Here is a 14,483-nt window from a genome sequence, read left to right on the forward strand (position 1 = left end):
CACCGCGCCGCCCGCCCGCTGCCCCCGCCCGGCGGCGGGGCCCGGGCCGGGGGCGGGCCCGCGGCGGGGCCTGCGGGTCCCAGCGGGAAAGGCAAAGGTGGTGGATGCGTGCCGTTCCCTCCCAAATCACCGCTCACCCCCCGCAGCCCTGTGGGGTTCCAGGGCCGCACACGGAGCTGGTGCCGTTCTGACGGAAACCGGCGGAGTGACCATCGTCCTGAGTGGTTTTTTTAGGAGGGGAGGAATAGAGATCCTGACCCATCCCCGGGATGTTCCCGGCGCTGTGTTGCCCCCGCACCTCCCTGCTGCTGGGTCTCCCCATCTTTTCCCCAGACCCTTTGCACCCCAGCAGCTCCCACTCCACCTCCCGCCCCCTGGCTCCAGGCCATTCTGTCCTTCACCAAACATCTCCCTGGCACCTCTCTGTCCCCTCATCCTCCCCATCTCCCTCCTCCTGGCGGTGCTGAGACCCAGAGTGGTGCTGGTGGCACTCCTGGGCAGCCACCCCGCCACGGCCACTGGCCCAGTTTTTCACTTCTCGGTGCTCTGAGATCTCTGCTCCAGTGGCGATGCCCGTTTGCTGCCTGTGCCCCGTCTCACAGAGGCGGCGCTCCCAGGACACCCTGCAAGCTCCCCACGTCTCAGTCAAGGAGCTGGGGCAGGCCCTCAGCCTCTGTTTTCCATATCATATCTGTAAAATGGGAATAAAAGCATCTTCCCAGCAGGCTTCATAATTGCTTGTAAATCACTTCAATGCCCTGGGCTGAGAGGTGCTAAGTGCAAATCATGTAATTATTTCAAGCCAAAGCATATTTCATCAAGTTAAAAGAAACTAATCCTATCTCTGCTTCGAACCCTCCCATGCTTTTATTGGATAAGAGCCTAATTACCAGCTTCTCCCAGCGGAAAAGAGAAAGCGTATACTGACAGCGGTGCAAGAGGCAAGTTACAAATGCCCAGATCAATTAATGGCAAAGAACGCATCACCTCCAGAGAAAACAGCGGTTGTTTACCTCGGATGAACTAGGGGAGCCCTGTGCTCACTCCCTGTGCCCCACCGGGCAGCTGGGCTGGCACTGGCCCCTCCTGCTCAGTCGCCCCCACTCCATGCCAGTGATGGAGGGGATGGGTCTTGGCTCCCTCCTCTGCTCCGTGCCAGGGCCGGGCTGTGCAGCAGCACAACCGCCGTGATGGGGTGCGTGTGCCCCAGGAGGCTGCTGGTGCCCCACAATTGCCCAGGCCGAGTTAAATCCCTGTCCCCCATCCCAGATCCCAAGCTTCAGGCAGGCAGCTCTCCGGTCTGGAGGCTCCAGCCTGGCTGGGAGAGCCAGCTGTGAGCATGGCTGCCTGTGTGCCCTCCTGCAGGCAGGCCTGGCTGCGGTCAGGCACCGGTACCGAGCCAGCCCTGCCTGCGTACCTGGCAGCAGGCGTGCGGCAGCCCCAGCCAACTCGGCACAGACCGGGGCAGCTGCCAGGCCTCTTTCTTTCCCGCTGCGCGCATTTATTAGCACAGCCGGTGAGCGGCTTTCAGCCACGCTTAGGAGTGGAGAGGGAGAAATGGTGCTTTGCCCGCTTGGACGGTGTGGTGCAGCCCTGCGGGAGCCTGGGACAGATGACCCCGTGCCTCCAGGCAAAGCCCCAGCCTGGGGCAAGGCAGCCTTTCCCCACTGTTGAACGGGGCCTGGTTTTCCCGCGAAGGGAAGGGTTGCCGATCCCATTGGAAACCTGCCGAGGGAATGAGCTGGTGGATGGTACTGAGCTCCTGCTGGGAGAGACAGTGTAAAACAAGCCCCACTGTTCCTCGAGAGCTGCATGGGGCACAGCCAGGGACAGGCAGCCCTCGCACGCCGCCATCGCACCGCTGGAGCCATTCCCAGCACTGCTGCACGTGCAGCAGCAGGCAGGGTTTTGGCGAGGCTGGGCTGACACCAGTGCCCCGACCCCCCCACTACCCCCCAGCACTCCCACCATGCTGGCCCCTTGCAGCAGGGGGACTGCAGCACAACCCCCCTCATATCCCTAAGGCACCATCTCGTGCCCGTAATTCACCGATGAGGGAAAACCTGATGCTCCCCAGCCCCAGTCTGCAGGGTGTCACAGCAAGGTGTCCCTCTGGATTTTGTCTCGGTGGCTGTGCCTGGCTCTTACAGCCACACTGGGGAAGCTGCGTTCTCAATTTGAAGGGATAAATATAGACCTGCCCCTCACACTACCCCTTCACTGCAAAAGGGATTTTGCAAGCGTTAACCATGGCCCTGCCGTGACTGACAAGCACATATTGACAGACACATGTGGCCATCGAAAGCCCTAGTGATTTGCTAATGTTTATTAACAGCTACACGGTCTCCCCGGGGCGGAGAGCTTGGCTTCCCCATGTAGGGCGCTGGCTGGCCTTGGTGGGGACTTGGGCGCGGGGCAGGATGCTGCGAGGGTGCTGCAAAGGGCACCAGATGCCGGGGGGGCTCGGGATGGGATCCTGTTGCGTTGAGCTCACGTCCCTTAGGAAAGCAAGTTATTTTTTGATCCGCTCCCAAACGCTGAAGTCCTGCAGGGCAGGGAGGGAAAGCAGCGTGGTTCCCCGCAGACAGGCAAAGGTCTTCATGCAGCCGTGCTCATTCAGCCTTTTTGGGGCGTGCCATGGGGCTGGGGAGCTGTGCTGGGGAGGGGGCTGTGCCCATGGCTCCCCAGAGGCCGGGGCAACGTGGCGCTCATGATGAGGCTGGTGCCGCTGGGCTCAGCTCTGGGCTCCTGTGCCGCTAATGCTCACATTTCTCTCTGTTTCCCACCCAGGGATGGACAGGAATGCCAGCGGCGGGGGCACAGAGGGCCAGTACAAGAGCCCCCACCAGGAGGCGGTGAGTCTTTTGGGGGCTGCTGGCCACCCTCCGAGAGGTGAGGTGGGGGCTGCTGCCAAGGACCTGCTCTGTGGCTGATAAATATAGTTACTTGGCTTTAGGAACTGCTGCTTTGTCCCTTGGGCAAAGCGTAAACACTTTGCACTGAGAGGGGAAGGGGCAGCAGGGGGTGTGGCTGGTGGTCTTGGGCAGCGAGGGGGGCTAGGACACCTGGGCATGGGCCACCCCTCTGCACACCCGGCTTTCAGCAGGAGGAAGCTGCCGTTGAGAGCTGACCTGGTCTGGGGTGAGGATGGGGGAAAGCCCCTGGCCTCCCCCAGGACACCCACGACCATCAGCACAGTGTGATCCCACCAGGGATGAACCCCAGCTTTGCTTTGCTGCTCAGAGTCACCCCAGCTGCCATGGCGGGCAACAAGCCCAGGGCTGTCCAGTGTCCTGCTGTGACTGTGCCCCTTCCCTGCCCCAGCACGCTCCTACCCTGGCTCCTGCTGTTCCTGCTGCTCCTGCCGCCCCCTGTCCAGGTGCAAGGGACTGCTCAGAGACCAGCTCTGGCTGCAAAGCTAAAACACCTGGGAGGTGTTGCAATCCAGACCTAACCTAGCTTGTGGACCTCCACCAGAGACCTGGCAGGGGGGTCATATCGTCCTGTCCAGCTGCCCTGCACAGACCTCCCTATCCGTGGGGAGAGGCCACCACCCCTACTCCCCCCGCCTTCCCATGCTGCCGTGGAGCCCCCGTGGTCCCTCCCGGCTGGCAGGATGGGACCCTTCACTGATTGCTGGATACGCAGCATGGCACCAGGACAGACAGAAAATTTTCCCTCCTTGCAAAATCCTTCTGTGGGGCAGAGCCATGGGGTTCCCTGGGTGAGAGGCCACGGGGGGCTGTCCCTGTGTCCCCCAACAGCTCAAAGCATCGGTAGCAGCTTCTGGGCAAGCGCTCTGCAAACAGCCTGTGTGCTGCCCTCAGTGCCTCCAAGCTGCAGCTGGTGTGAAATCCAAAGGGCTTTTCCCAAAGCAACACTGAGTCCCTCCGAGCGGCCCTGCTACTCTGGCAGTCTGAGGAAAAGTTTCCAGAACAGCTGCTGGTAGCTCTTTTATTTAATGGGGAGGAGAGTGGGAGGAAGGAAGACTCCTCCTCGTCTTCCATCACTTGCTCCTCCGTGGGTGTCCTGGCAGCTGGCAACCCCTGCACCTCCTCTCCCATGTCCCTGCTGGTGACTTGTGCTGGGGCTGCTGCTTCCCTGCCCTTCATCAGCCCTGTGTGGCACAAGGCTGTGGCCATGCAGGAACTGGCTCAGGAAGGGCTCCAGCCCGGGGTGTGGGACCCAGGCCAAGCATTGCCTTCGTTGTACAGGTGGCTGCGGGCATTTTGCCGGCAGCAGCACTCTGACACAGGCCTGCTCCCAGAAGAGTCCCACCGGGGTTTTAACCGGATCCAACTGGGGCAGTCAAGTGGTATGGTGATGGTTTACAGATCCCCTGGGTCTGGCCCAGGCTCTCCAAGGCACAAATTCAGGCTTTGGAGTTGGTGCTCTCCCCTCGACTCTCACTGTTTTGCAGTATTTGTGTGTCTGAGCAGGGTGTAATCCCCCCTGACTTGCAGATGTTTCCAAGCCAGACTTTCTGCTCAGCTGTCGGCCACTTCCTGGCACCCCCAGGGCGACCCGTGGGATGTAAATACCTCACTTGTTGGCCCTGGCTCCAACAGGTGCCTGTGGCTGGCGGGTTTCCATGGCCCTGGGCACAGACATGGGGCGATCATGCTGGTGCAGCTCTGCGGGGCCATGCTTGCAGTGGGCATGGTGGCCTTGGGTAGATGTGGCCGGGGTGGGTGAGCGTAGCCCTGAGCCGGGCAGGAGCGGCAAAGCCCTGCAGAAGCATTTGCTTGCAGGGAGGTGATGAACTCGTCCAGATCTCAGCATCACCCCTTCTCCCCGGCAGTACCCGGCCCAGCCCTGCCCCGAGCTCAAAGCGAGGTCTGCACCCTCTCCCACCGCGCTGCCCGCTTTCGGAGACATAGACCCTGCCCAGGTTCAAGGAGGGTTAGGTATGACTGCTCTGTCTCCTCTCAAGCAAGTCTTGGCCAGGCGCAGGTACAGAGAGATTTGTGTTCCCGAGCTCTGGACAAATGATTTTTCACCACCAAGGCAAAACACAAACTCTCGCTGCCTAGGGAGATGCTTTTCCTTGGAACTTAGTGTAATTAAAAAATAACAACACAGGGATTTCTCCAAAGACTACACACTTGCTCATATGCCAAGAAAAACAAACTGGATGACCCCTTAAATAATGCCGCCTGCTGTCATCTGTGATAGCGCAGAAAACGTGCACTTGAGCTCTGAGGCGTTGCAGAAGCGTGGGAACAACCCCGGCCCTCCCAGCTCACAGGTTTTCTTTGGTTGTGTTCATGCAGGTGGAAAATAGATGAGTTTCTGTGAATGGCAGGACAAGGAGACAGTACCCAGTGTGATGACAGTGACGTACATGTCATGGAAAAATGGATGCTGGGATCTAAGCAATCTTAAGTCAGAACAGCCAAAACTGCCTCTCTTTAACTCAAGAGTGATGATGGGAAAATGGAAATTTGAAACATTTCCAGCTATTAAGTGCTTTTGCATTTATTTTTGGCCAATGAGATGTTCAGCTTGCATGTGGGGGTTGTGTTCTGTAACTCTTCCAGGAAAATAAGCATGAGGAGAAGGTCCAGGATCCTGACAGAGGGGAGGACAAGACCAAGGCAGACATGGGGAGCAAAACCTGGGCAGACCTGGCCGGGGAGATGAAGATGTTCCTGTGGAACCCTGAGGAGAGAACATGCCTGGGGAGAACAGCCAAGAGCTGGGGTAGGTCCTTGCTCGACCCCTGCTTTCGGGGATCATTGCCTTTTCTGCTTCACGACGGCTGCACTTGCCTGTGAATGTCCTTGATAGCTTGGATTGGCCACCCCCCTCCCACATTTTCAGGGTAGATGTTTCTAACCAGTGCAATAAAGAACTAGTGAGGAGGACAAGCAGAAAACCTTGGGGAAGTTACTCTTGTTTTGGATGTCAATGTTTACTGAGAACGTAAAAGCAAAGATTTCGGGCTGCCCAGACTGTGTACTGGGAAGAAATTAAGAGCCCCACCAAGCGCGGGGGCTGCAGGTCAGTCTGCCACAGCCATGCACCCCTGCTGCCACCAGCAACCCCGCTCCTGCCTGTATAAATCAGGAGCCAACGGGGGGGTGGCTTTGGGGTCATCAGTGTCAGTGGGGGAAGAGTGCCTGGGTCGCGGGGTGGGTGTTTCGGGAGGGTTCCCACCATGGGGCCGAGCAGCCCTCCTTGCCTGCGTGCACCCTGGCTCTGGAGCGGGACGGGCTGGTCACTGTCACCCTGCAGCTTCCCGGGCTGTGACACGGTGCCCACAGCAGAGCCCACAGGTGCTATCGGGGCCGGTGGGCTGGGATGTGCCAGTGAGGGGCTTGAGCGCCCTGTCTATTTTATCCACATTCATATGCCCTTCAAAAATTATCACTGATCCTGGAGGTGCCCCGGGTGGCTAAGAGCAGCCCATGAGCAGGGCGAGCAGTGGGGCAGGCTCAGAGACCAAGGTGCCACAGCACACGCGATGACGTCCACCTATGCAGCTCTGTTCTGAGAGCCTACAGCCCCCACAGTGGAGTGAAAATCCCCAACTTCATCCCAGCGTCAGGTGCACATTGGCACCGGTGTAAGGCTGTGAATTATCGGGGGCTGCCGCCAGCATTTACAGCCCTCAGCAGCTGGCGTTAACAACGTGCTCGCGAGCCCCGCAGCCTGCCCGTGTCCCCCACCAAGTGCTCTGGGTCTCCTGCAAAGCCTGCAGGGACAGCCAGGAGAAACAAAGGAAACTGCCCACGAGCACCGGAGGAATCTGAAAACCCACAAGCACTAGTCTAGGGCAGACCTTGAAATCCTTGTTTGCTCCCCCATGCCCTTTGCTGGCCGTGGAGGCAGCCTGGTTCTGCTGCTCCTTTGCTGGATGTGTGGGAGCAGTATGGGGGTGACAGTCCTTAGGGACATGAGTTTGGGTTTCTGGAGGCTCTGACAGGTGCTGAGAAAAGCCCAGTGAGAGGACTAGCTTAGGCTGGCGTGGATGTGGCCCCGGCTGGCTACTGCTGGAAGTTATTTATTTACAGCCTTGGGGAGGGTGCAGTGTCCTCCTGTGCCCTGGGAGCATCATGGTGTCCTATGTGGCCCTGCTGCCCTATGGACACACATAGCCCCAGCTGCCCACGTGTGTGCCTACATGCCTGTACAGGAGCGGCAGGAGACAGGCATTGAAGCTACTGTGAAAATGAAATTTTCTTTTAAAATGAGAGTATTTGGAGGTGAATGGAGATTAACTTTCCCACTCTCATCTCGTGGGTGAGGAGGATGGAGTTTGCCCAGCCTGGAGCTGCTCCCCTGTGCTGGCTCTGCAGGTGTTCCTCAGGGATGGGGGACTCAGGGGACTTGGACCACCAAAATACAGGGAGCTGCTGGCCACAGGGTCAGCACTGGAGGCCCCAGCCCCTGGGAAAGGCTGCACCCCCTGCTCTGCTGGTGACAGTGCTTCCTGCTGCATTGCAGGACACATAACAACAGGAACGATAGCAAGCACCATGTCCCAACAAGCATCAGCTTGTCACCCCAGAGGCAGCTCCAGCCCTGCCAAGCTGGTGCAGAGGCACCACCCCAGCACCGTTGTGGCAGGGCTGGACACTGTCCCGGCTGTGCCGCCAGTCCCAGCTATCTGCCCTGGCTCGGCCCGCAGTAGGACACGGCCCTGCAGTGGTTCCCAGCACCCTGGTCCCAGCAGAAACACGGCAGGAGCACACATCTGCGTTCCCAGGGCTCCCTCCGAACTGCCGGCATGTTTCTCCTGGGAAATGTTTGGGTTAGAGCCTCACTTTGCTCTCTGAGCTGCTGGGTTTTATTCATAGGCCGTGGCCTCTTGAGACATCCTCAGCCATCAGCCTGGTCCAGAGGAAAAACAAACCCGTTCCCCGGACGTCAGGGCTACGAAACAGCCAGTGGTGCTGCAGCCCCTGAGCGATGCTGCTCGCTTCTGTCCCAGCGCTGGGGTCCCTCTGTGCAGGTGACAGGAGTTGAGGCAGGAGCATCACCCTGCAGCCCCCATTGGGAATTTCAGACATGCTGAAGCCGCTGCATACCCTCACGTGTTACCATGCCAAGAGGGGGCATGAAGGGCAAGAGCCAAGGTTCGGATCTGTCTGTTGGAGAGAGCTGAGGCAGGCGGACACATGGACCTGGTCCTGACCCAGCTCTGGGAAGGGCCATGCAGCCAAAGGGGTGCAGAGCCAAACAGCACCTGCCCCAGCCCCGGGGATGAGCAGGAAGTGTGTCTGGGTGAGACTCCCGCACCCAAAAATGCCAGGGTCTGTGTGTGGAGGAGGGCTGCAAGCTCCCACCTCCACGATGGACTCAGAGCTGCAGAGGACACCATGCTGAGCACGGCTTTGCATCCCTGCGGGACGCAGCCCGTGGGACGTGCTCTGGTTGTGTTAACAGCAACATGCCCTCTCTCTTTTGCAGGCTTGATCTTACTGTTCTACTTCATTTTCTACACGTGCCTGGCAGGAATGTTTGCCTTCTGCATGTACGTGATGCTGCTCACCCTGAGCCCCTACACACCCACCTACCGGGACCGCGTGTCTCCACCAGGTATGTACCCCAGCCAGCCCGGCCCCGGCCACCTCTGCTGGCACTTGCCCAGCCAAGGCTACCGAAATGGCATGGCAGGGACCTCGGGTAAAGCCCTGCTGGAGATGTACACTCCTACGGCCAATCAGCCCTCCCTAACACAAGGTATTATCACTTACCTGGTGGCACTACAGAGGATCAGGTGTGTTATATAGCCCCATGTGAAGCATTCATTCTAATTATACTAATTGTTATTCTAATTATGCTAATTATTAGGCTAATTATTCTCAAGGTAAATGGGCAAGATTAGGCATTTCAAGGTGATGCACGTTCATTTCAGCTGCTGCCCCTTTATACCTCATATCTTCAAAATAAAATGCAGATCAAGAGTAGATTTGGGGGAGTCTTGGCAAGATAATGTTCAAAAACTCCTTTCCCTATGTCAGAAGCAGCAGTTTCCCTGTGTTTTCGTGCCAGTGGGGAACACGAGGCCCCCTCGCCCTGCTCCGGGCTGGGAGCTGGCTGTGTGTCTGGGAGCACAGGGGACCCCTCAGCCTCCACCTGCAGCCCCAAGCCTGTCACTTCCCTGCAGCACTGCTGAGACCCTCCATGTCTCCCATGTTTCCCGGGATATTTTGATGTGCATGGTGTTGTCTGGGTGTGAAATGGAGGTGAGGGAGCAGCGGGTTGAGGAGAGAGTTTATTTGTGAGCTGGTGCTGCTGCTCTTGTCCTTGTGCCCGGCCCCAAGCGCAGCCGCAGTGCTACCAGCGCCTGCAACACCTGCCCCAAGCCTGTGGCCAGTCCACCCATGTCTGCTCTAATGGGGTCTGTTTCCTTCTCCAGGAGTAATGATCAGACCATACTTGAATGGGTTCACCATTGCCTTCAACGTCTCTCAGCCCAGCACGTGGCAACCCTACGTAGACAGCATGCACCACTTCCTAGCAGGTAAGCTCTTAGGCACCCCAGGAGTCACGTCGGCAAGTTGTTTGCATCCATGGACACAGCGCAGGGGTCTCCTCCTGGCGTGCAGATCAGCTTTCACCATCTCACGACCTCTATCTAGAAAGGGAGGCTCATAAGGTGGTCATGGGAGCTTCTGTGGGAGGGAGCCTTGCTTTATCTGGTGGGACTTTCTAACTCTCTTGACATGCAGATGTACTCTGAGAGTGTGGGTCTGTGCAGGTCTTGAGCAACATTAACGACTTTCTTGGTCCCCACCAGCTTATGACGACAAAGTTCAAGAGGAGAAGAATATTGAGTGCATCTCAGGACAGTACTTCATCCAAGGGGGCAACGAAAGCGAGGAGAAGAAGGCCTGCCAGTTCAAGCGCTCACTGCTGCAGAATTGCTCTGGCATTGAGGACCCAACATTCGGCTACTCTAAAGGCCAGCCCTGCATCCTGCTGAAGATGAACCGGGTACAGAGAAACCCGGTCATCTTAATTCCTTCCTTCAGCGCATCCCAGTGTGAGAGAGTAAAGAAGATGCAGGGACTGAAACTCCTCCGCATCTCAGGCCCAGGGAAAAAGGGAACTAGAATCCCAAAATCTGCTGTCTCACACCTGCTAGAAAACATAAAAAAGAAACACTACAAAACTTGCTTGATTTTATTTCTGAGGCCTTGGAGGGTCTTGTGCCAGGCCCCCGTGTGGGAGGAACTGAGCTTTAGGGCTACACCCCAGACCCCATTCTCTTCATAATGGGAATTTAAAGAATCGAGTTTATTTGAAATCTAATAGCATGGTGGCTCGGCGCACACTGCTGGGAAAATAAATGTGAGGGAGTGTGTGAGCTGTGTGGGGAAGTGGCTGTATGGCTCCAGGGAGTCCAGGCTCTCTGGATGCTCTGCTCTCCCTCCGCTCTCAGGCACGGATCCTGCCCTCAGGTGCGGGCAAGCTGCACCGCACGGGGTGGCAGATCCTGCTTCTGGGGGCATATAACTCCTGTCCTCAGCAACATGACTGGCACATAGAAGAGCTTATGCCCTGGAGAAGGGAGGCAGCACGCACTCGGCGCTGCATTTCATACAAGCATAGATGTCTCTTGTTTTTGCAGATCATAGGCTACCGCCCTGGTGCTGGGGTTCCTGTGAGCGTGGACTGCAAAGTGCAGGTACTGCTTCCGTTTGTGCTTAGGAGTGTGGTGTGTAGAAAGCCAAATGTCTCCCTCTGATGGACCCCACCAAAATCTGTCCTCATTTCAGCCCCAAATGCTCACAGGACCCAGCGCTGGCAATGCCTCTGGGTGCAAGTCGGGGCTGATCTGCTGAGAACAACAGAGGTCACCAGCCTCCTGCTTCCCAGCCTGGTCCTCACCCTCCAAGCACTTACCAGCTCCTGCCAGCCTCACCGGCAGCGCTCCGCTCATCCCCTGAGGGCAGGCGGGGTGCCAGGGTGCCAGCTAGAGCCTGGAGCTGGGAGGGAAGAGGCAGGAGCTGCTCACATCCATCCCCACCTGCTCAGCAGGACCGTCAGTCCTGGGGAGCACCCTGCAAGCCAACAGCAATAGGGTGAAGGAAGGGCTCCCACTCCCCCAGCAGCAGCTGGATCATACCCTTAGAGAGCAATAAAGCAGGAGGCAAGTGCAGGGAGGGATCGACAGGCAGCAAATTCTGTAACCTTCGCCCATGCCTTAATAGCACCATTATGCCCTGGCTTGCTGCAGCAGCAGCTGGCTGCCACAGCAAACACGCTGCGTGCAGGCAGGCAGGGACAGCTGAGCCCTAATGAGGATTTGCAAGAGATGTCTTTAATAAAGCTCCTTCACCTTACTCTGAAGGAAGCATATTTTGTGTCCCATGCCCTTTATTTTTTTTCCAATCACAGAAAGGCAACGAGAGCGATCTCAGGTCGGTGGACTTCTACCCTGGAAACGGGACCTTTGATCTCATGTATTATCCCTACTACGGCAAGATCACTCACGTAAGTAAGGGCTCTGGCATCTTTGTTACATCTCCTTGGGAAGGAGAGGGCAGGAGCTGCTGCACAGGGTACAGATGTGCTTTCTGGTTATTTTGGGCAGATGCAGGCAGGAGGGAGGCCACGGGCACTGGGATTACAGCGCTCTATTTCTGTCTCTGACAAACTGCGGCAAATCCTTGGGGACTCCGGTTGCCCCTTGCCAGCAATGGGAATGCATACATTTATCATCTGGAGACTAAGACTGGCTTTGCTAACTCCCAGAGAAGGTCTCAACACCAGTGTTTTCCCAGGGCGTTGGGAAGTCAGGGGTTAGGTGACACAAGAGGAAAAGGAGGGGGCTTCTGTCAAAGCTATGACAAAACCACTTCAGGCTGGGTGGCTCAAAACAGAGCAGTCCAACATCGGTGGCTCCTTCTGAACATGCTGCCAGCACTGCATTGGTCTGCGCTGGGCTGGACAGCATTAGGAGGTAACGCACCTTCACAACAAGAGCCAAAATGGAAGACAAGGCAGGCACAAGACTCCTATTGTCATAGTGCTGCTGGCTGAGGATGAGTAACAGCCCCAGACACCAGGTCTGCATGTCCTTTGAGCACACAGTCTGAGGAACACCACGTATTTCTTATTACAAGCCATAGGCCAGTTCAGAATAGCAGAAAGTATTTGAGAGTCCCATCACCTGGTGCTGCTTGTCCTGGTTCATCAATCCAAGAGGCACGGTGCAGTGTAAAACCTCAACGTGATCCTGTCCCTCTGAGGCACAGGCACAGAAAGGCTCAGCTTCAGCATTCCGAGGGACCAGGATGGACATCAGGCAAACGCACTCAGGCGCCTGGGAACCGTGAACCTATTACTAATGATTTTTACTGAACACGAAAGCACTACCTGCTTTTCTGCTCCTTCAAAAATTACACTTAAATCTCCCTTCTTTTCAGGTCAACTATACGTCCCCACTGGTGGCTATGCACTTTACAGATGTGAAAAAGAATTATTTGGTCCATATTCAGTGCCGTCTGAATGGGAAAGGTATTATCAATGACGTTAACAGCGACCGCTTCCTGGGCCGAATCATCTTCACACTCCGCATTGGAAAGTAGCCACGGCAAACACTGGGCACTTAGCTTAAGTCAATCAGAGGCTTTTTCCTTTTTAAAGCATAAAGCCAGCATTTTTTCTGCTAGGAAAAACAGGCACATGGAGATTTTCGTTAATTTATTTTTGTTCATAGTTAGGAAACAAATGAGATACAATGGAGCGTGGAACCACATTTTTCATCATCTGATGTAAATCATTATTAGTAAAAATTAAAAGTTATTCCTGGGCAGAGAACCTGTAAAAGCATTTCAGTTTTGATTAAAAAAACCTTCTGGTATCTGAACACTATTTTCATAAGGTCTTTTACGAGTGACCCCTGAGGAATGCATTTTTCCTGGCTTTAATCTTTACCATAGTTTTATGTGCATTTCTCAGGCAAAAGCTAACAAGAGGGTAGTTTATTAGCACTATTCTTGTTAAAATAATAAACAGCAAAGATTCTGGATTATGCCTGCTATGACACAGTTAAAAAGTGAAAATAGCAGCTCTCAAAATGCCTCCTAGAATCTTCGGCACCAGGAGCATCTTGACTACAGCATTTTACGCAGCTTGCTCAGCACACCCAAGGTGTTGGAGCAAAGGTGACGTAGACAATCATTTACCCTTGAACCTTTCCAACTGTTCCTTTCTGAAGCAGGAAGATTAATGCATTTCTCCCTCCTCCTCCTCACTCCAGTACTTCTCCCTGCCCCAGGAATCCTCATCAAGTCTACTAGGCTGGGACAAGTGAAAGGAGCTCTTCTCTCCCTGTCACAGTCTGCAGGTTGATGGCTCCGCCTTCCCCTGTTCAGGCACAGAAATGCCAGTGAGAAGTGTTAGACCCCCCCCCCCCAAATATTTCAGGCCTGTTCTTCCCTGTTCCAGAGAGGTCACAGCTATAACACTGCAGAAAACCGCAGGGAAACGCTTAGTTGTTTCACCATTGAGGGGTCAATGCTGGTATTAGTGAAAGCATCAATTTATCACCCTGAAAGGCCACGAGGCACACTCGCCCTGTTCAGAGCGGAGTGCTGCTAACTGGCGCAACCTCTGCTGTGCGGGCCCGAGAGGGTACGGCCTTTGGCTTCGACAAAGCTGAAATAACACTCTGCATGTTACGAGCTATGAGAACATGGCAGGACAGGACAGCCTAGGATCACGTACTAGTTGGAAAGCACACTTACTAAAATTACTGACTGAACAAGTGCATTATGGTATGTTTGTCCTACATCCTAGTCCAGGTACTTAATCTGCCATCATTTCCTGATCTATGTAAGTCTCTAAGAAGCCATTTTTGGTATTAAAAATAAAGTGACTACAGTAAAATTAACTCTACGGTACCATTCTTAAAACACTGGTGTAAGAGACGCAGTTTGTGACTTTGCCTGCCTGTGCTGGCCAGTTGAGGGGGGGACTGAATTTCAAAGCAGCACATAACGTGATCCTGGAATTTTGATTAACTTTCTAGGGCCAAAGTGTTCAGAAGCCCAGTACAATGAGACTCACTATATGCTAAGCAGGAAAAACAACCATTTGGCAAAAACTATTTATTAAGAACTGTTAAAAACCTGAACCAGAGGTAGTTTAGGAACAATTTTATGGCTATTGATGGCTACAGGCTGTTCAGAAGGCACAGGCAAGGAAGGAGAGGCAGAGGCATCGCTATCTATCTGCACCTGGGTCAGGGCAGGCCCTGGTATCAGTACAGGCTGGGGGATTGAGAGCAGCCCCACTGAGAAGGACTTGGGGGCCCTGGTGGATGAAAAGCTGGACATGAGCTGGCAATGTGCACCTGCAGCCCAGAAGGCCAACCGTATCCTGGGCTGCATCAAAAGCAGCGTGGCCAGCAGGGCAAGGGAGGGGATTCTGCCCCTCTGCTCCGCTCTGGTGAGACCCCACCTGGAGTACTGCGTCCAGCTCTGGAGTCCTCAGCACAGGAAGGATGTGGACCTGTTGGAACA

The 14,483-nt window shown here is 55.4% G+C and overlaps 1 protein-coding gene across 2 annotated transcripts; it reads left to right on the plus strand.

Moving 5' to 3' along the window:
- The first annotated feature begins 2,470 nt into the window (after positions 1 to 2,470).
- On the plus strand, positions 2,471 to 13,913 carry ATP1B4 (ATPase Na+/K+ transporting family member beta 4). 2 transcript variants are annotated; one of them, XM_063347509.1, is made up of 9 exons: positions 2,471 to 2,594; positions 2,791 to 2,855; positions 5,541 to 5,703; positions 8,416 to 8,544; positions 9,368 to 9,472; positions 9,749 to 9,945; positions 10,583 to 10,639; positions 11,353 to 11,448; positions 12,384 to 13,913. In XM_063347509.1, exons 2-9 carry the CDS (start codon positions 2,793 to 2,795, stop codon positions 12,543 to 12,545), a joined length of 972 nt encoding a protein of 323 aa, XP_063203579.1. In that variant the 5' UTR covers positions 2,471 to 2,594; positions 2,791 to 2,792; the 3' UTR covers positions 12,546 to 13,913. The 2 variants fall into 2 exon arrangements, with proteins under 2 accessions (XP_063203579.1, XP_063203580.1); XM_063347510.1 differs by lacking the exon at positions 2,471 to 2,594 and having other exon boundaries at positions 2,821 to 2,892.
- The last annotated feature ends 570 nt before the right edge of the window (positions 13,914 to 14,483 follow it).

This window comes from Chroicocephalus ridibundus, chromosome 9 (assembly GCF_963924245.1).
Source record: "Chroicocephalus ridibundus chromosome 9, bChrRid1.1, whole genome shotgun sequence".
Lineage (NCBI taxonomy): Eukaryota > Metazoa > Chordata > Aves > Charadriiformes > Laridae > Chroicocephalus > Chroicocephalus ridibundus.